Source organism: Vanessa tameamea, chromosome 4 (assembly GCF_037043105.1).
Source record: "Vanessa tameamea isolate UH-Manoa-2023 chromosome 4, ilVanTame1 primary haplotype, whole genome shotgun sequence".
NCBI classification, from domain to species: domain Eukaryota; kingdom Metazoa; phylum Arthropoda; class Insecta; order Lepidoptera; family Nymphalidae; genus Vanessa; species Vanessa tameamea.
This window is the reverse complement of record NC_087312.1, coordinates 1,186,870-1,209,868: the sequence shown is the minus strand read 5'-3', so window position 1 is coordinate 1,209,868 and position 22,999 is coordinate 1,186,870. Positions and strand designations below refer to the sequence as shown.

The 22,999-nt window shown below is 33.4% G+C and overlaps 1 protein-coding gene across 4 annotated transcripts; it reads left to right on the top strand.

The window, feature by feature from the left end:
* Window positions 1-289: 289 nt before the first annotated feature.
* Window positions 290-22,864, top strand: LOC113396707 (ras-related protein Rab-5B). Of its 4 annotated transcripts, none has more exons than XM_026634755.2 (5): window positions 290-513; window positions 4,280-4,530; window positions 8,892-8,964; window positions 18,713-18,929; window positions 19,820-22,864. In XM_026634755.2, exons 2-5 carry the CDS (start codon window positions 4,283-4,285, stop codon window positions 19,921-19,923), a joined length of 642 nt encoding a protein of 213 aa, XP_026490540.1. In that variant the 5' UTR covers window positions 290-513; window positions 4,280-4,282; the 3' UTR covers window positions 19,924-22,864. The 4 variants fall into 4 exon arrangements, with proteins under 4 accessions (XP_026490540.1, XP_026490544.1, XP_026490542.1 ...); XM_026634759.2 differs by lacking the exon at window positions 290-513 and adding an exon at window positions 579-749; XM_026634757.2 differs by lacking the exon at window positions 290-513 and adding an exon at window positions 583-964.
* Window positions 22,865-22,999: the final 135 nt, after the last annotated feature.

Below are 22,999 nucleotides of genomic sequence, written 5' to 3'. Positions count from 1 at the left end.
AACTTAGAAACCGATTCCAATTTTGTTTTACCGTAAAAACTAGACTTCATAAGATTTATTTTCATATTTGTAATTTTAAATTATAAGAATTCTGTTAAGTATCAGTTTTTCAATATATCTTTAAGACATCGAAGATTGTGAATAAAATTTTATAAATATACACTTAAAAAAATATTTTGTTATTATTTTTACCTTTCCAATATAAAATCATATTTTTATATTTATTAAGAAATTATTAATAGTTCTTTTTATATATTGATTAAACATAGGCTGTATATTTTTTTATTGCCATAGATAAAAAGTTATTTTTTACAAATTGTCTTGCTCGCTCTCTCGCTTCCATGTTTGTTCGTGGTCATTTTGCATTTCTGTGCTAGATTTCCAGTTTAACAATTCAATTAATGATTTTATCCATATAAGTGTGTAATTAATGAAATTATCGGAATTACGGCGACCTCGCGAGGATTTGTCGCCCAATAAAAAGTGCGCAACGGCAATATAATAACAGGGAGGGTACGTCTTTCATGTCCTTATAATCTAGTAAATGCGTCATTTTATCAAATAATGTAGTCTACCAACTCGTTAATGCAGGATTATGCTTTATAAATCAGCTTGATTTCGCTGCGTGTTCCTAAGTTTGATAACTTGTACGCGAGAATTTTATGAGTTACAGCTGATTCGCTCGTTCTCTCCAAGGCGAGTCAAAGTGATAGGCCAACGAAGGAAATTAATTGATACGGAGTGACACGGTTAGTCATCAGCAGCAGACGCATTTTCGATGGCGTCCGATAAAATTGTGGACAAATCGTGAATGTCGGTTCCGCGAGCGCCAAGTAATCACCGATAAAGTTTCATTGTTCAGTTTCTTTGTGATTTCACGATGATACGCACGCGAAGATAACAAAATCTTGTTTTTGTTCCAATTTTTCTTGTTTTGTTACGGTACTTTTATTACTTTAAGCAGGTAAATAATCTAAATATACTTTTTTTATATCGTAATAAATTAAATTTGAAATTAAAAAGTAATTAGTGTATTTGTCAATGGTGGATAATTGTGTTCTTGTGTCTCATAACGAGTCTGGTGAGTTTTTATTATAATTGACATCATACATAAAGATATAACATTAGTGTTATAATTTAGCTACAAACTTGTAGAAGATGAATTTAATATGTAAAATTTTATTCTCTCCTTATTTAGAAATTTAGAAATTGCACATTATAATATTGAAAAAAATGACAACTTGAACAAAACAAAGGCTTCTTGAAATTTCTCATACAGAAGCCATAGAAATAACATTGATTTATAACTTTTTTTCAATTAAACCTTTAAAATGTGTAGTTATAATCATATTATATGACACTATGATAAAAGATTCACAAATTCCATATATTAAATTATCTATAGAAAAGGAATTGGAATATCTAATTGAAAATAATAATTACCAATAAACACAGTGAAATGAATCATAGGTATGATATGAAGTGCACATTATAATAATAATTATTAGTATAATCAGCCTGATGTGACGTACTACTGGGCTAAGGCCTCAACTCTTTCCACAATTTTACTATTTTTTTGGAATGCAAAACCAACCCTTCAGGAAGGAATCCAGCTTACATCGAACATAATAACAATAAAACTAAATACAATCTGCATTTAGTGGTTTCTTTTTCCTAGTAGGCTTGTTTGCTTTAATCTTAACTTTTCATGTAGACAAGATTGTTACAAATGAAACTTCAAAAACAACTATATGATTATATTCTTAATTGTCTTTCACTAAAACAAAATATTTATCGATTATATGCGTTTAATATATTCTGATACAATAACAAGTTTAAGTTATATCAGTTTATTGAATGGATATGAATGAATTAGTTACACAAATAATAACCATACTTAAATATAGATTGTATTTATGTGGTAGTATTTTCTACATACTATTTTTATATAATTTTTTTAGTTTATTTCTTTCAGGACTGTTTGTTTTGATATTTCGTTTATCTATATAAATATATAAATTAAATGACATATTGAAAGTTGTCTTTTTTTACTTTCCCTGTCGTAACTTGAGGCGATTTTAAATATAATTAAACAATTATACCATCCAACTTATTGTTCTTGTATATATGATAACTTTGTTAATATGCCCATCTTATACAGGCCCTAGACTACCTGTATATCAAATTAAAATACTGGTTCACTACTGTAGGAGTTGAAGCAACAAACTGAGCTATTTTCACATTTATGATATTTGTCCAATGATCTATATGATTTTACAATTGTTATTGTGCAGTAGTACAGTCATGATTTGTCATGAATAGTCATATTTCTGTATAAAATATATTATTCTACAAAGTACTGTTATTGTATACTGGTCAAAATTTAATATTAATTTATACTTATACAATGACAATTCTAAGTACTCATAAAAGCCGTATATTAATAAAGTATGATTGAATGATTTTAATCATTATTTCCCACAACTATTAACTATGCCATTTACTTACATAATTGAATAGTTGTTAACTAATATAATCTTCTATGGGCTAACCAAGAAAATCTAATTATACATTAGTGTGTGTGCATGTGTGCGTTCTCGGTGTTGATGAAAAACATCATGAGGATACCTGCATGTGTCTATTATCAATGAAATTCTGCTACATGTATATCCACAATACTGCATTGGACGAATGTGGTGAAATAAGTGGCAAACCTTCACCTCAAAGGAGAGGAGGCTAAGCTCAGCAGTGGGAAAGTTACAGGCTGTTACTTTCCTTTTATTTTATGGAGAAGACACAAATGAGATTGATCAGTACGGTTGAGATAACAAACTCAATTAAATTTTGAAGACAAATATAGTAGTAGTAACTAAGTTTAAGTAGAACAACACAAACATTAAGAGTTCATTATAGGGTAAATTAAAAATAATTGTTAGTATTCTAAACTACATATAATAAAATATGAGACTAAATTGGACATATCACTGTTTCACTGGTTGGTAGAATTACCTGTTTTTAAAGTGAATTTCATGGCACAATTTCATTCCCCTCTTTATAAAATATTAATATTACACTATAAATTTTATGAGTTTGAATGTATGTATAATTATATAATATGAACCATTTAATTAGATGTATATAAAAATCACCTAGAGAGTACACATAGACAAATATGTCTAATGTAATGAGTTTTTGGCTTTGTATTGTTAACACACAGAATTATACATTACTGTCAAGGAATACTTACTAATTAATAATAAAATTGATAAACCTCTAGATCTAGAATCTACCCTTGTGTTGTCAGACATATTTTCGGATTATACAATAATATTCATGATTGTTTCAGAGTTTCATGCCTATTTTACGTTTATTGCTATTGATCCGCTTCTTAGAGCCGTAGCGTGTTCTCGGATATAATATACATAAATTTATTATTAGAATTCGGTTATAAACCGCAAAGAAATATTTTTTCGAACCAGACTAGTAGTTCACTGAGATTATCGTAACAAACCATACAAACTCCAGGTTTATATTACGGATATACATATGTAGATAACAAGCCTTGTCAGGGAATTATATGTTTTTGTTATAGTGTATGATTCAGATAAATTAAGGTTTTTTTTTTTAATGATATGGAACATAGTTGTCTATTTTGATCGTTTTGAGCGTTGCATTTCAATGACGTTATAATGTGTTTGTTATGTTAGTGGGTATGAATACATTTGGATAGTTTTAAATAACGCGTATATAACTTTGTCTATTGTAATTGAATGTTTTAGTAATACCCTTCTATTTCTGATTAATTTTTGTTATTAATATATATTGTGTGGTTTTAATGATAGTTATATGTATTGTATTAATATTTCTATATAAATGTATATTACTGTATCAATAATAATAATTAGTTAAACTTGTATAGTATAATTTATACTTTTGACATTTTACAAGAAAAAAAAAAATATTGTAAATAATAAAGTTAAAATATTCGTTAATTTATTGATATTTACGAAGATATTTTTCGTTTATATTTTTCAAATTTATTATATTAATATATATTTCAAATACGCGTACGTAGCCGATATCTACTATTATTTGAAAGTATCAAAACAAGAGAATCGCGTTTCCTGGGCTATATTTGTAAGAGAATATATATATGGGTTCAAATTCCATTGCATTTTTGTTATTCCACCTATCAATAGTTACTCGTACGATTTATGTTGCTGTATAAATATCATTAAATATATAAGTTTCGTATAAACTAATTTAATTTTTATTTCAGGCGATGGCAACAACCAGAAGCGGTGCGGCTCAAAGGCCGAACGGCGCGCCACAAACTAAGGTGTGCCAGTTCAAACTGGTGTTGCTGGGCGAGTCCGCAGTCGGTAAATCATCGCTAGTGCTACGATTCGTGAAGGGTCAGTTCCACGAGTACCAGGAGAGCACCATAGGTGCCGCATTCCTTACGCAAACACTGTGCCTCGACGACACCACGGTCAAGTTCGAGATATGGGATACGGCGGGACAGGAGAGGTAAAAAAAGTTTTTAAAGTTGTTTTAGATTAATAGACGATCAACTGCTTGTACTGAGATGCTTTCGCCCTTATTTTTAATAGTTAACTGTAAACGACCGACAAAGGTGTTTAAGATGTTATGTCTTGTATATGTAATCACACTGGCCCTCTCGTCTTTCGAGCAACAATACAGAAGCACTATGTACTAATGTTTAGTGAGCACGTTTTAAGTGTTGAGTGGGCGGTATTCGCGCATTCTGAACGAACAAAGAAGATAAAAAATATACGCAAATATAGGCTGTTGAGGTTTTATATTTGAGTTTGTACTTGTTAGAATATACTAAGAGATGATTTCATTTATTGCTTGATGTGACTGTACTTGGTGTTAGGGCTGTGTAAGTACCACCCCAATAAACATAGGTACACTCTACCGCCAAACAGCTAAAATCTATCTTAGTTTCGGAGGTTGGTGGCGAATTGGTGATATGAGGGATGATTAATTTTACTTGTACTACCAGTGTCTATGGGCGGTGGTGACCACTTACCCGTACCACTTATTTATATGGTATTTAAATAAAACTTTATAGTATATACAGAGCTATCGGGATGTGAGAATGTTACCGTAAATTTCGTCGATGCTGTGCTGCATGTATCGTTCTAGTTTAATTTAATTTATGTATAGAGGTTCTTTTCACTGGTTAGTTGTTTGTAGGCAGTTGAATGCTTAACGAGTTTAAATAGTTAAAGTTTGTGTTTGTCGCAGCGTCACGCCGGACGGGTTTCAGATTAAATTTGACGTATATTTTAATTTAATTTACTTGGAGTATACCGAGTAGCAGTTTGTAATAGATATACATACGATAAGATACAATCAAATGAAAATGACAATCACTATATGATACTTTATTTAAGTAGGCACTTTATCCACTTGAATTGTCATGATACAGCATTGGATTGAATTTGAAGCTACCAAGTTCGGAATGTAGATTCTACAGAGATGAGAGTTTTTTTTACAATTTTACATGACTATGTAATATTTAATTTATCGTCTCATGTCAGGTCATCATGAAGATATTATAAAATCTTAAGCGTCATTGCTGGTTGTCGGTACGTACTGTTCGTTCCGGGTGGGCATTGCCTCCTGAAATACAGTTAAATCTAGTTTAGGAGGCAAAATCGATAATTTGACTTTTGATTTGATTTTCACTTTACTTTCGAAATTAAAACAAGCTCAAAAATGCTTGATAGTAAGTTAACCTCTGATCAATATTTGTCATACTATGACCAAGAATCTAACCTGCAACTGTGATAGGTAGCAATTGCAGTGAGAGTGAATTATAAATACTAATTAATACATATAATACTATAAAGTTGAAGAGTTGGTTTATTTGGTAGAAAGCGCTGATCTCAGGAACTACTGGTCCAATTAGATAGCCCGTTTGTCGAGGAAGGCTATAGGTTATATCAAATGAATATTAATAAAATTGTTGCAAAAACGGGGGAATCATTCCTTGATTCTCAGAGCTTTCGTTGCTTGCACTGCGTAAACAGTTAAAGTTTTGCAAAAGTCACGTATGACAAAATCTGTAATATAGGCAAGCGAAGTCGTGACGAACAGCTCGTATATAGATATATATTTGAGTTTTTAAAAAACACGTGTGTAACTTTTTTTCAGTGTTTAATTTGCCTAGATTTATTATGTGAATTTTCGCCAAAAATTACGATTGGTTAGTTCTCTACGGGGGCGATACCAATATCAAAACAACGCGACAGTTGTGCCGTATCACGGCGTGTGTTGGCCGTGATGTACAGTTATCATACGTTCACTAACACTACAGATACCTCACGGTTAGGGTTGTCAACTAGTTTGTAATATATATTATTTTTTATTAAAATGAAACCTAATTTAAGTATAAAATTGTGGTTTTATAAGCATTGTTCATAGGTTTAATCTGTACGAGTTCCCTTAGCTCCCGAAAGTGGTGACTAAGTTTATGCACATAAGTAATCACACCAGAACTCTTGTTATAGTAATTGTTGCATTTTTTATGAAATTCTCCACAATGAGATTGATAGGCTACTTGTCTTTTGATTCCCAACTTGAAAAATGAATTATTTATTACTCTCAAGCAAGTGACACCCCTGCTAACAAGTTGATGAAATTTTTGCAATCGTCAAAATCAGCTTCTTTCCTTCCTGCTTTTCACGTCGCCGCAACAGTCTACTTCGTTCACAATACACTTTAAAGCCAAACAATACACAAAAATTTAACATGAAATTTTGGATACACGTTGTTAGGGCTACGTGAAGGTTAGCGAATATAAAAAATACTAAAATTGTCTATGAATAAATCTCATTGTCTCAGTGTCTCATCTTTGATGATATATCATATTTCAAAGTACGCCAGAAGTCTTTACAATAGTGTCTATGCCTGATTACTCTGTAGATTACTAAATTTACTCTGATTATTAAATCAGTATATATTTTAATTAGTTATTAAACAATGCTAAGAACTCATTAGTGATAATTATATAATTGGGTTCTTAATAGGTCTCTTTGGTGTCGAATATAATATAAATATTCGTACAGCCCTAGTTGTGCCGGCGATGACTTACATCACTACACACAGTGAGCTTACTGATACGTTTGCGCTGTTGCGATTAAACATTATTAATGATTTGTTATAACCCACTTAATTAAAATTAAATTCGTTTAATTATGTCCATCGATATTAAATGGATGTCTTATAGCTATTGGTGAAATGTGACAAGTGATTATGGCGAATTGAATTTGAGCTTTGAGTTAACAATCATTAAAACCTTTTTTGTTTGAAAATTAAATTACATTTATAGAGTTAATTGTGATAACATCAAAGCAAATGGCAACTTGTAATGTATGATATTATTAAATAGCTGTTACGCGTCCGGTTGATGTAAATTAAACTCTAGTAATAGTAATAGATAATAAAGTAAAGTCAGCCTTTAAATGTTCTAAACTGATGGTCTAAACTCTAAAGCCATCCCCCCCCTTGTTGAGGAAGCTACTTCAACACGTTGGAAGATTCTCAACCGACACATGAATCCTGTATATTTTTTTTCCTTACGAAATTTTACTTCCTTTCGAAGATGAATTATAAACACAAATCAAACACATGAACATTCAGTGGTGAGTGCCCGGGCTCAACTCAGAATAAGATTCAGTTAAAATGGTGGAAAAGAAAGAAACTGTTGAGTTTCTTGACGGTTCTTCTCGGTAGATTCACTTTCCGAAACGGTGGTAGCTTTAAATTTAATTCAACACTATGACATTCACGATAAGATGCTAAAGTGCTTTTATGAGCCTACTTGAATAAAGAGTACTTTGATTTTGAATGTTGGAGAAGAGTAACTACTGAGTTTCTTGCTCGTTCTTCTCGTAAGTATCTACATTCTGTACCGGTGGTAGCTTTACATTTAAAACAATTCTGTAAAACGACGATTCTAAAAGCCTACTCGAATAAAGTATAATACTATGATTTGATTCACATCTTCCAATCACTGAGCCATCACGGATTACGTAATCACTTTGTAATTAAAAGTTAATACCTATCGATGATATCTTTCGTTTATGACGTAATATCTCTTTGTTTAATTGCATCAAAAGAATTCCAACAGTCTAGTTGCGATGCTGTGACAAGCATACGGGTTACGTTTTCAATATTATCGAGATGGAATTTGATTGATAAAATGAAGTTGAATGTCAATATCTTAACACTATGTTTCATTTTCATAATCCAAGTATAATTCTATCAAATACGTCAGACTCTATTTTAGTAAACATAAGATATATTTTTTTAAGTATTCGTATAAGTATTCATGATATTGATGTGTGCGTTCCACAAACTGCTCTACCGGAAGATATGACGTACGAATGAATGAATGAATGATCATGTACATAAATTCGGTAAAATAATAAAGTAATTCCAACCAATAATTGCCAAAGTTTGACATTTACGGTTTTGTACTTAGAGGCTCAACTTCTCGTATTTAAAGTACTTACTTAAAAATGTCGACGGAGCAGTTTGTTTGCAATTCTATTAAATGTAAAATATTTTAGTAGTCACTATAAATATTTTATGGTAAATCTATTTATCGGTCTATAAATAATTTTTCGATATTAACATATTCTATTGAACGAAACTCAATTTAAACAAGATCAAAGTTTTCCATATAAAACTGCATTAGAAGACTTCTAGTCCGAGCGTGATAAACTGAAATACGTCCGACCAATAAACTTTGAATGGATCAATTCAAAATGTTCATGATTGAGTTCATGTCGTATTCAGAGATATGTCATTGGTTCACCGGTTTGATAGATGTAATAACGTTTGTATGTTTCCAGGTATCACAGCTTAGCGCCCATGTACTACAGGGGGGCGCAGGCGGCGATCGTAGTATATGACATCACTAATCAGGTAAATACAAATATTATATAGTCTTTGTACAACTTACACAACCGATCGATAATAATCGAACAATGGAAGTCACAAAATTCTTATATATTTAACAGTAATTAATAATATCTGGACGTTATCTCTATAGTGATAGAGTGAATCGGTTTTATATCGATAATATTCGGTAGGATATTTCTAACGCATTACATTTAACGTGTTTTATAAATTTAAAATTAGAATGAAATGATGGAAATATAAAAAATCGTTAAAAACATTGATTAATAATTAAAATGAAAAGTACATTCAATAATAACACGGAATATAGTTTAAATATATACAATATACTTGCAACGTAAGTTAATGTACCTAAGAGGTCATAGTACCACTCCATACAATATTGAGCAGACCTAATCTTGGTTTAACCCATCAAATGTGGTAGCTACCTAACACCAATCGCCCGACCTGTCGGTCGATTCCTAATATATACTTATATATAAACAATTCAATATAACACTTTTTATAATTATCGTAAATATACAAATAAAAAAAAATATCAAGGATAAATAAATAAATATGTTATGTAATCTGGAAAATGTCATATTAGGTAATAGCGACGGAGATTAATAATGTTAAAAATAGTTATTCGACTACTTAGTATGAATATGTTTGTTGCGTTTTGTTTTGACGAGTTAGGATTAAACATCTTAGACACTATTGCAGTAACTAATACGAGGATTGACAGTATAAGGAGTGGTTTACATTGTTTAGTAGACGTGACCACTAACCGTAATCGTCTGATGGCCCATTTGGTCGTATTTCGTCACGTTAAAGTAACTAGTATAAAATGAACTATGAGTTCTCAGTAATGATATGAAGTAAAAGTTCTTTTGAAATATTCTGTTAGTAATTAAATAAATTATAGTAATAAATTGTAATATTAATTGTGACCACAGAGAAAAGCACTTAACCGATTAAATTTATAACTTAGTAAATGTACCGTCTGCAAAATATGAAATCGTTTGAATATTAAATATTTTCATTAAAAATGTATAATAAATGTATACGTATATATTCGTTAAATGAAGATTGTGAGTTCCAAGCTGGGCAAGCATCCTTATCTTATCAAGTGCTTAATTTGTGATTATAATTCATTTCATGCTCGGTTGTGAAGGATAACATCGTGAGGAAACCTGCATTTGTGGGGGTCGGTAGTGCTAAGAATTGTGATTCGTTTAATAGATACGTTTCGGTGATACTCGTTAATGCTCATGAAATTATCGTCGTACGTGACATCGGACGTAAAGAGAGCTCGATAAGCAACTATGACGGTAAATGTTATGTTGAAGCTAACTAATGAAACAAATAAAAGTGTGTCGAACAGCGACTTCTGTAAAAGGATTCATCTTACGTTACAATTTTTTTTTCTATGTTTATATTACATAACAACTGGTCTATAAAAGAGTAAATACATTGTCGATAAAAAACAGTGTATCTCAGTTTAAAGCCTTAATATGCTGACGGTACAATAGAAAAATAATTCGTGTGACGTATGCGGCTCGGTCACATCACGGTCGCGTTCAATGTTGTTATAAGTATATTTATAATAAATATAAAGATTATGAAAAGAAAATAAGCCGAGGGTAACGGACGCGGAACAGTCCGTGTATATATTTCATAAAATTAAAATGTTTCATGACTCATTGCGATTGAGCTTACTCGTACCGCGTTTGTTACGATTTAATAACGATATTATACTAATCAGAGCTAGCAGCTACCTTGACAGACGTGCGAGGTACAAGGCTAAAATTATTTATATTCTTAAGTTAATACGTAAATTAGTGAATCATACACAGGCAGGATTTAAGCCCGTGCGGTTTCCTCGTTTTTTTTTTTTTTAATTAATTCTAATTTCGTTATTTTCGAGTGATATAAATATTACTACTTTCATTGATGATCATTCTCTGGGTTAGAATTATGACGATGATGATATTTAACAGTAGCTATTCTCAAGGGAGACGTTTGACTGCACAGAATCTTTTTGCACATGTATGTGCGCAAGCACAGTTTCACTATCTCTTTCATCGATTTCCTAATTCGTTGGACTTAACGCGCAGGTCAGTATATCCTCACACTGCTGCGCAAAGGCTCTCTCGACGCTTAAAGACAATGATACCACATTGCTCTATTAGAAAGACATTGCTCCGGTAAACTTCATTCAACACCTGCAGGTTTTCTCACGATGTTTTCCTACACAGCCCGTGCACGAGATTAATAATAAACACGGTTTTAAAACTATAATAACACGTTGGCTTGCCCGGATTAGAACTCGCGTGTGTCGGGTAACGATCTGTGAATTCTATCAGCTAGGCGTTCTCAAGACGATCACTACGGATTCGGACTGCTACCCATCGATACTATAATAATAACGTACATAAGTAATAAATGTTTCGTGACTCATAATCAAGATAGCGTTTATATTTCCACAGCGGATACAATGTTATTATTAATTAGTTTGAACAATTTACTTGTTACTAACAAATAGTTATTATAACGTTTGATTGTAACTTTTTATTTTTTTACTTATACATTTGTACTGTAAAAGTACTCAAATGTACTCATTGAAACGTCTTAAATGGCCTGGGTATCAGAGTACCGAAGACGCCAAAATGATCCGTGAAGTACGGTCTGTCATCAAACCTCGTCTCCGGTTAAATGGTATAAATATTTTATTTGTGTTACGTTTTAGTGAGAGCCAAAGTTAAAAGACATCTACATTACAGTTTGCTTGTTAGGAAAGTCAGACACGTTTATCGGACACGTTTGTAGTTCAACAGCGTTGAGTATAACGATCTGTAACCCTAACAGAAGGCCTTTTGCTCAGATGTAACTTTAAATACTACTTAAATCTTGACAATTAAACTACAAAATGATTATTCGGTATCTGTTCTACCTGTATCGCGAATCTTAAAACACATGAAAACGTAAATAATTGCATTGCATTGCAATATTTAAAAGTACATACTCATTCAATTCGTCAAAATTAGTTTTACAAATATGCTACGAACTCTAGCGAGTTTTTTTTCGTCGTTTTCGTGATTCACCGAAATGCGACTAGCTTAATTAAGATAAATCTTTATCGTTTGTTAATCAGACGCAGTGGACCGACATGTTGTACCGCAATTAATGGTCAGTATGTTATTTGTATAATTCTCGTTCGTATTTTAATTACTTAATATATTTTATACAAGATTGACTTCATTTAGCTTATACCACAATGTTATGAGTTATTATTATATTTGTAATGTTTAATTATATTATGAGAGCTGAGATGCCTTATTAAATAAAATAATAATCTTAAGCATTAGAGATTTAATCGTTAATACCTGTCGGATCTTATCATAGTTTTGGGTCATCGTCACGTTAACAAAACGACGATAGCGACAAAATTAAAAAAAAATAAATGGTAATATGTATAGTCTATTCCAACCACAGGAGGAGTTGAGACAAATAAACAATTGACGTGGAATTGGCGCGTAGTCATTGGTCGAGATCGAGAATAATCTAGGCTTTGGTATTCATTATCATCAGCAGCCCATACTTGTCCACTGCTGGACGTAGGTCTCTCCAATTGCACGCCACTGTGATCTATCTATGGTATTCAATATGGACTCTTGAAAAATTACTTTTTTGAATGCCGCGAAGTTGTTACCAAAACTGGAATTAAAAAATAATTAATATTATTCACTTCATAATTGTCTATAAAAAAAAAATTATGTTGAATGTCCTGCCCATCTGGCCTAAGGCTTACTTTTGAGCAGAAGGCTAGGAGCTAATTCTACCACGCTGCTCCAATGCGATTCATTGATATTAGACACATGCAGGTTTCCTCACGATGTATTCCTTCAGCGTCGATAACGAGATGAATTATAAACACGAATGAGGCACGTGGAACTTGCCTGGGTTCGAAAACCATTCGGCCACGTCGGCTTGTTCCATGTAGTAGAGATAGTATTTAATTGCATGGCATAAGTAATATGGTTTGCTTTATGTAAATCTCCATCGATTGGAATACTATACCGTATCACTAGCAATCGCAACTACGATTACATATATGAAGACTATCTGAATCCTGCGGCTTTACCCGCCCGTAATATATAAAACATTACCAATAGCACACGAATTGTTACCCTTCATTTTACCCCCTTGGTGGGGGAATTAAAAATAATATTCCTTCGGTGGGACTTAAACTATCTTCTATATCAAATTTCATCTTAATCTGTTTAGCGGTTTAAGTGCGAAGAGATAACAGACAGTTACATACGCTACTATAATGTTAATACAGATAAATCCCTCATTATATGAAATGGTAATTGTCTTACAATTGCTCTTGTACTCATAAGAAAAACGATACAAGTTATAATAGTTTGATGTTATTGTATTCGTGTATCGTGTGTGATCGATAACAGCTCAGCCACGTTACCCGCAGTTGGTGACGTTACACACGGAACCCTTTATGAATTCATTCTTTTGTTGTTATAGTATTCGTCGCCCGCAGTATCGCTCGCGTTCTAGGGGTAGGGTAGCCCATGTCCTTCCTTGTGGCTCCAATTTGCTTCATACCAAATTTCATCAACGTCGGAACAATAGACAGACAGACAGAGTTACATTCGCATTTATAATATTAGTATTGATTGTTTCATACGCGTACGTATAAAGGTCACACTTGCTAGTGTCAACACACCTTAATAGATAAAACGGTTGTCGCCGTAAGGTGTGATCAAAGTATCTGTACGTTGTACTGATTTGTATGAATTTATAAATACGTAAAATAATATACGTTTATAGCTACATCAGGGGTGCTATGGATATTTCATATGGATATGGATATATGAATTATACTTTACTGGTTTCAGATATAGTTACGGATACGATGTTATTTAGATTCATTCGATTGTTTCGGATAGTTTCCGTTTAATAATTCGACTTTATTTATAGGCTTATTATCACAAATAAGTTTAAAAAATTATTAGCTACTCTCTTTAAGTATAACACAATATCTAGACACTACTACTACGAGACGTAGTACTTACGAGAAGAAATTTTAATTCTAAAACTCTAAATACTTGACTGACTTAAATATATATATATATATATTTTCATGCATGTGTATCGTTAATTTTTAAATTTTTGTTCCGTTAAAGTTACTAAATATCTTAATATGATATCGCCCTTGACCTCGATATTTTTTTCAAGCCTCGAACGCAGTGGGTTGTGCAAGCGTTAGATAATCGAATCATTTCGTTCGTTACTTTGCTAGACCTGCTTACATGATGACAGTCGTATTAAAGATGGTCCATGTCGCTGGTGGGATGGCGAGAAACTAAATTTATTTACAATTTTTTTTATTAGTTTGCTAGTTAAGAACTGTGATTTTATGTATTTAACTAGCTGTTGCGCCCCCGCTTCGCTGGGCATTACGTATAGTAAAGGAGAATGATCAATGGAATTCAAAAACTGCATAACGTATAATCATCCACGGATGATTCCGCGATTGGTCATAGTGTTTACGTGATTGACGTACAAAGGGAAACAATTGATTAAATGTTTTTTTGAATAACAAGAATAGTGAGTACAAAGCATCATAATATATTATATCTATAGGTATATCTATATATCCGTTTTTGTCTTCACGTTGAATATGCGCACCTCGAATGGGAAGCGCCGAAATGTTTTTTTATTATAATTACGTAGGCAGACTGGTAAGTGGTCACCACTGTAGATAGACTTGGGAACTGTAAGAAATATTTACCATCCATTATATCTGTAAAGTGCCACCTTGAGGAATAAGATGTTGTGTTGTGGAATAGGATGATGTGATGTCTCTTGTGGCTGTAGCTCACACTGGTTCGCTCGTACTTTAAACTGGAGCACAACAATTCCAAGAATAGCTGCTTGATGGTAGAATAAGTGATGTGGCTGTTACCTGGGCAGGCGGGTTTGGAGAAAGTCCTACCACTTAGTAGGCATATATAAAATCACAATCCGCTGACAATTTAAATTAAAAATAAAACATTCCAATGTCATTTCAAATTGTTAAACCTCTATTGATCCTAAAAAACAGACTTTGAAGTCATTATTATACTCAAGAATAAAAAAACTAACATTACCTCGAACAATTACGAAGGAAGTATTTTTTAGAATTAGGCATTACAATGACGGCTCTTCACATTTCAATGTAATTAAAAAAGTTAAATGTGACATCAAACTTTAGGGAACCAGAAGAGTTTCCTTTATACATACGAAAGAAAATAACAAAATACAAATTCGACCTTTAAATAATTCTCTCATCGCTGATCGTACCCAAGGAAAGTACTTTCATTTTTTCAAACATGTTTTCGACTTATAAATAGTTTTTGTTTATAATTTATTGAAGGATATTTAGTCCTTTGCCTGTCAATGACAATTTAAAAAAAATTATCCTCTGGCTCATATTCAACGAACCGTTCTATTGGCAGTTAAAAATTATCGAGTAGTGTTCAGAAAGAAATGTCCCCGTCACCTATCCGCCCCTCACGTGACGCCCTTATCAGATAATGTTAATTGTTTTTATATAGTTCTATTGTCTTTACTTCTTGTTTATCTTATTATTTATAAGCCGTTTGTTGACTACACTCGTAATAATTTATTCGTTTTATATGTTATAAGAATAGTTCATATTCGTCACGAAAGTGTTCAAAGTATATATCAGTATAGTTAGTATTTATAACAAAAAAATATGTACTGCTAATATAACTAAATGTTAGTCTAATAAGTATGTGGAAATCAAACGTACATATTAATAATTTACGCCAATGTGGATTGGTTACACGTGGATATTCGTAACGGATTCTTATCCGCCACGAGCAGGTTTCCTCACGATGTTTTCCTTCACCGCCGACTAGGAGTAGAAATTTTAAATAAAATTGAGCAGATAAATTCCGTCTTGCTTTCCCCGGGCTTGAACTCAGAATCGTCGGTTAAGAATCACGTTTTGTAGCCACTGGGCAATCAAGGTTCTCCGATTAAAAGTAGCTTACACGTATAACTTCATATTAAAAGAGAAATTTGTCGGGCGGTGTGATTTCCAAGCGAACGTTGCTTTATCTTCGCATCAAACAAAGGATAAAGCTGAGATTTTTATTTGTACCGTAAACCTTTACAGTAATATATTCGTTTACGATTAAATCTGACATCGTTTTTTTTATATAATTCCCGCGAGACTAAGACTTATTTGCAAGGGATACTAGTTACTTAATTAAATAACCGCTAAGTATATAAAATATTTTAAATCGCGTGTCGCTCCGTGTGGACGTAGACGTTACGTCAAGACTGCGTTGTTATACCATGTACTATGCAGTCGTTACGTGTTGAATACCTACAGTTGTTAAGAGCTTGCTGTGTAAGGAGATTTAGTTATAAACATCATAAGAATTGCTTGCTTTTACGTTGTATTTTGTTGTTATCGTAAAGTCGTTCGACTTGATTATATAAATATTCTAGACATGCAATAATAACTTACTAATACAGATTATGAACAAACAAACAAAATTTTACCCTTTTGTTATATTAGTAGATAAACAAATGAAAGTATGATATTTAATCTCTTTCTTTACGAAGCCGCGGACACATAGACGGACTAAGCTTTGATGTAACAACAGCAAATTATTATTTCAAAATACTATTTTAACAAAATGTCTTTTTTTTTACACAGTTATTAATGTAAAGTTGTAATTTCCTACACATTAGTAATTTAACCGATATAGAAACATTTTATTTTTGAATTAAAACATATTGATCTCTAATAGACTTTCAACCAAGCTGAATTTGGATAAATACTTGATAAAAGTGTTTTGATGATGAGGGCGAAATAATAATATTCACATCTTTAATCCTACACATACGAAGATGTTACTTAAAATGATATTTTAAAATGTATTGAATCTCTCGATATAAGACCACCAGACATGATTGATACGTAACTTCGTACGTGTGTGAGAATTTTGACTCAAAAGTGCGCGAGTACGGATCGATTCTATCACAAAATTTAAATCATTTAATGTTTTCGAACGAATTATTTACAACGTATGTAGTCGATACCGTTCAATGGATGAATCGACTATGTCTACTTCCAATATTTATATATTATATCTAGTAATACTGATCTGTACAGAGGTCGCGATTACTTTTGCGTTGTTAAATGTTTTTGAACATCTCATAAGTAATCATTGTGCAGATGTCTTGAGCTGTTTGTATTTGTTAACAAATAGAGGTTTAGTTATGTATTTCAAATCGATTATAGATTTTTCATAATTAATTACCGAGGTGCTAATGTTTCTATGATTAGAAAATGACACATTATGTGTATTTAAGTGTTAAATATTCGTTTTTTAATCAAACTATTATTAATTAATTGGCTGGTTTTATAGCGACTAGCGCTGCGTCTCTAATAAACTATACTTCATTTATGAAATAAAAAATATATTTGCCTTTAATTTATTACGGTATTTAGCATAATATTTTTTTAAAATCTTAAAATGGGTGTACAAGAATCGGCTCGATCGGTTTCATGGAAACTGATTTGCAATTCAGTTGCACCGTTTGACCCTTTGAAGTTTAATAATAACTCGCTAAAAAGTAACGAGCCCCAAGCGATCCGAGTGAACTCGGCTTTGTCAAACATTGATACGTACATAAGCTAGCCGCGGCGGCACGGTCAAGTCGGTTTACGTGGTGATACAGATATGGTATCATTAACGTTATTATTTTGGTCGCCGCCCCCATTCGGTGCGTATGCGGACAATCGTATTACACGCGTAAGTCTTCCCGGGTTCAAGGGCGTGACATAGAGAGGAGAAAATAGATGCTCCGTATTGACGATCGATTGCTTACGCGTTCTTTCAACTTGTCACTCACTGATTCTTCGTACAAGCTCATCGATCATTTCGTTTAAATACGCATTGTTATTTTAGTTAACAATTATTCTTTACCCAAAATATAAACACCACGACTTTATCTTAATTATTAATCGTTTTGAGCGACGAAGTTATTTGTTTTTATATAAGAATGTTTGAATACAAATAGCTTTGTCTGCCTAAGGTCTAAGAACTCATTTAAAACAATATAATATTTATAATTAATCATTTCCTACAATGTATGTTCATTGATGCCTGCATTCGGACAGACGAACTCAGATAACGTTATCTATGAACCAAACACTGTCTATAGTTGATTAGAGTGTATTATTTTGCAGGACGGAGCCCTTGAAAATATATCAATAGAGTAATAACTACTTTAGAATATAAACAATGTGACGTTCCTTTGTATTTTATTATCTCAAAGTTACCTGACGTTAAAATATATGAACTTATAAAATGCTTTTAAAAATAAACGTTACGTAATTTACTACAAACACTTTTGGTAAATTTTGTATAAGCCCGCCTGGGTAGAGGTTACCAGGCTGCAATATTTGGTATTGTTCTATTCCGATGTGAAGGATGAGTGAGTCAGTGTAACTACAGACACAAGGGACATAAACGTTTAAGTTTTCAAGCTTAGTTGCCAGTGTCTTTGTGATGATCACATACCAGCGGTCCATTTGCCTGTCTTAACTTCCTATGATATAACACGATACTAACTTATTATAAACATTATTAAAATTTTATTTCGTATAAATAAACAAGAATTATGATTTTATACAATATTTTAACATTTGAACTGATTTGTTTTCCAGGACACATTCGGTCGCGCCAAGAACTGGGTGAAGGAGCTGCAGCGGCAGGCGTCTCCGTCCATCGTGATCGCGCTGGCGGGCAACAAGAGCGACCTGGCCGCCAAGCGCATGGTGGAATTCGAAGAGGCGCAGGCCTACGCCGACGAGAACGGACTGCTGTTCATGGAGACCAGCGCCAAGACGGCCATGAACGTTAATGATATATTCCTAGCTATCGGTGAGACCATTTTTAATATATTATTGTTTTTTGGAACGGCCAAATGGGCTACCTGATGGTAAGTGGTACCACTCGCCTTAAACAATGGCGCTGTAAGAAATAATAACAATTTCTTACATCGTCAATGTGCCATTAACCTTGGGAACTAAGATGTTACGTCCCTTGTGCCTGTAGTTACACTGGCTCACTCACCGTTCAAACCGGAACACAACAATATTGAGTACTGCTGTTTGGCGGTAGAATATCTGATGAGTGGGTGGTACCTACCCAGGCGGCCTTGCACAAAGCTCTACCACCGCGTAAATTTTATCATCTTTATTTATAATAAAATAACGATGACAGTTTCGTTGACATCCGGTTTTTCCCGCATCTATAAACGATACTTATAGATAAGAACAACAAGAAAACTGTGGGTCGCGTTTCAAGTATTTGTTTGTAGGTCTTATACTCCAATAAATAATACAAATTAATATTAATATTATTATTTATATTAATTTGTCTTGAATCCATATTATCTTTACAAACCCTTTTGAACGGTTAACTTTCGATCGAAAAGCATTATTTGTAATAGTGATCACAAATTCTCCTCGTCAAATCAGAGTGCAGAACTCTCTATATAGAAAGTAAATAAATACATAGTGTTCAAATGGACATGACTCTGTCTCGGCTCAGCGTCATCAGAATTTTTTGACTCGGAAACGCGGCCCCCGCGTATTTATCGCGTATTTTATTTAGTTTGTTATTTGACTTCAAACCTGTGCCTGGAATGGGCTGCCTAAAAACTCGAGTAATATTACGTCGCACGCGATCGGCTCGCTCGCCGGCGCGTGCGAGCGAGAGGGCGCGAGAGGCGCGAGGGGGAGTGAGTACACAGCGCGCTCGTGTTGCAGCGAACAAGTTACCAAAGAGCGAGAGCGCGGGCGGCGGCGCGGCGGGCGGCGCGCGCCGCCTCAACGACGCCGACGCGCCGCGCGCCTCGTCGTGCTGCAAGTGATAGCGCCGCCCGCGCCGCCAGCGCCGCCGGCCGCCTGGGTACGCCTATATATATATATTATCGTAAACTCTCCTCTGTCGCCACCGGCCCTCCGCTCCGCCGGGGCCGGCGCCGCGGCCCCCGGCGCCCTCGTTTCCGAACGTCACCCGTAGGACGCTCCCTCGCGACGAGATGTACGCGCGACGGTTGCGATCGTTTGTATTATAAAATTATTATTTGCCGTTTCTTAGACGCCCGATCGGCCGCGTGGCGGACGTGTTCGTTTGTCGATATGTAAATAACAGCTTAATAAAACAAATGTATGAAATTAATTCGAGTCGAGGAGCTCTACGAGCGGGTAGACCGTCTACCCGCGAGGTCGCCCTTCTATTTCATTTCCTTCTCGGCGCTTCCGATTGAACCCAAGCTGTACAAAGTATTTAACCAATCGAAGTGAATTTATTATAAATTATTTTACATGACAAAACATATTATCTTTTTAATCACAGCCACCTGTTCTATAGCAGGTTATGTGATTTGATTGAAAGATTAGTAATTTATTAAATACATCGCTTTATAATCGGTATTTGTTAAAAAATCAAAAAATCTTACCGAAAACTCTCACCGGAGTATTCTTTTCGGTTTCAAACAATTTTTTATCCTCGTTTCGACGGTTTGATGTCGAAATTGACGATAAAAGTGTTAATAATTTCAGCGTTGGGTTTAATCGCAGAGTGTGTATCATCCTAAAAATCATGTTAATGTTTTTAAAACCTATGAATCTACTCCACGCTTCAAAAGCTTATATTATTTGTTTTATATTTTAAGCTATTATTTTTTTTTTTTTTATATAATAGTTATATTCTATTTCATCGATTTATTTAGCCGTCCCGCTGAGATGGAACTTAGGTCGTTTTTATTTAGTTCAAAGTGCATACGATAGATGGAGGTAGGATAACAAGGCTCACCTAGTTGACCATAATTACTTTATAAACGCTAATAATACAATGGAAAACTCTATGTTAATTATATAAATAATATATGTATATTATATGTGAAATTATATTTTTAAGGGAAGTATGGTTTTAAATGTCAGTTTATTAGTTAACAAATGATACGTTTTGTTGAAAACGCATTCCAAACGCGACGCGCCGGCGTTCGCTTATGTTAAATTATAAATTATATAGCAACTCGGTGGCCACGGGTGGTGTGTTGATAGTTGATACATTTTATAAATACAGTTTAAATATATTGATAAATTTGTCGTTCGTAGATTATTTGTCTAATTGATTGAATTGTGTCCCGAACGAGAGTTACGAATATATATCGTCACGTATGAATTAATTAAAAGTTACTTGCGGAAACATAAATACACTATCCGTATAAGTGATCGTCTAGAACAAAAGCGGGCTCCAGATTTTTGCGTTAGGGGGAAGTTAGCTGTAAATCGTGTCTCCACACTCGCAATCGTTCACAGCTTGAGTTCGATTCGCGAACAGTTTACATTGAAACTTTATTTGCTATACGCTGTGCGTTTTGGCTAACCACTATTACGTGTATATATAAAATAAAAAATAAGCACTACGTGAGTCGACGTGCACCGTTTGCTAGTTTCGCCCGCGAACGCTTTGTCGTCGTAGCGTGAGTGTGGAGCGCGCATAAAACTTCTTTGGGATACAGAATATCGACATGTTGAATTTCCAGTTTATTCAGTTGTAATTTATGTAACGTTACATGAAACTGTGTAATGTGTGAGTTCTTCGAATGAATAACACATCTCTCCGTGGCCATGTTTATATACATACATATATATTATACTTTAGTCGCTGTTTGTCGCTTTTATTTTGAAACCAGTGGATGTCTTCGTCAACAGCAAACATTTGTTTTAGCAAAGAAAATTAAACATAAATTACTTAAAAAATCAATTTTCTACTACAGTTTATTTTTGTTTATTCCACTTAATTTGACTCCGACCCGAGTTAATCGTTTATTTGTTGATTGTGATTTTGCAATGAAACTCTTTACTTTTTCTATCTTTTATAATCATCGGATGGAATATGTATTGAGAAGTAAATCTCATTTTAGACACACACAATGTTACCAGCGATTATTTAAAAAAAATCTTTGATCGTCATAATAAATTCTTCGAAAAAACTAAATAGATAACTATGTAATAATTTCATTAACAAATCACTCTCACGTTTAACTCTTTATTGGAATTTTCAAATGCTATTAATTTATTCGAAATGTAAAAATATCATGCGTGTTTAAAATATCGCTTAAAGCGCTTTCAGTACATATTGAACGTAATTTTTTACAATACCTTGGCTGTATTTAGCAATATTAGGTAAATTTGAATTTGCATTTTCCCTGCAGACGTGTCCGGAATGTATAGTTCAATCAGGAGATAGGCTTACAAGTTTTAATATTAAAGTGTAAAACATCAAAATGAATTACTCGTCAGTATAACGGTCAGTCCCTGCAAAGCATTTTTTGATGTTCGTGTCTATGATCCATAGATGTCCAGGAGTACCTATGTTTGTATTGGATTTAGAAACTATGAAATTTATAAAATATATTTTTTTTTTGCGAACGTTACTAATATTATAGACATGACGTCACAAAATGTATAACTTACGTAAATTTATTCCAAGTAACCGCTATAGTAGTCCGTAACGCATGTAGTTGTTCGTGATTTTGCCGACGTCGTGTCGATTTGAATTTTATGTGCCGAGTTAAATCGACATGTCGCGGTAAGACGTGCGGGAAGCGGAAGTCGATAGTGAACATTATAGAATAGAGTAGGAGTTATATCGGACTTTGTTCTTGTAATCATAAAGTTATTCGTGCAGCCGGCGAGAGGACGTTGATCAATGTCATATAGTATGTTTTTGTATTGTGTAAATATTTTGGATTTATTAAGATTATTATATTGAATAAAAAAATATTGTAAATGAAGGCATATGTTCTTTTTATTTAAATCCCCTAGAACCTTCTAGTTATAAAAAACTGCTACCGAGTTTTGTTATAATTTTTAATATATGTATATTAAACGAGAATAATTGGAAATTACAATTACACAAAGTTATTTATGTTT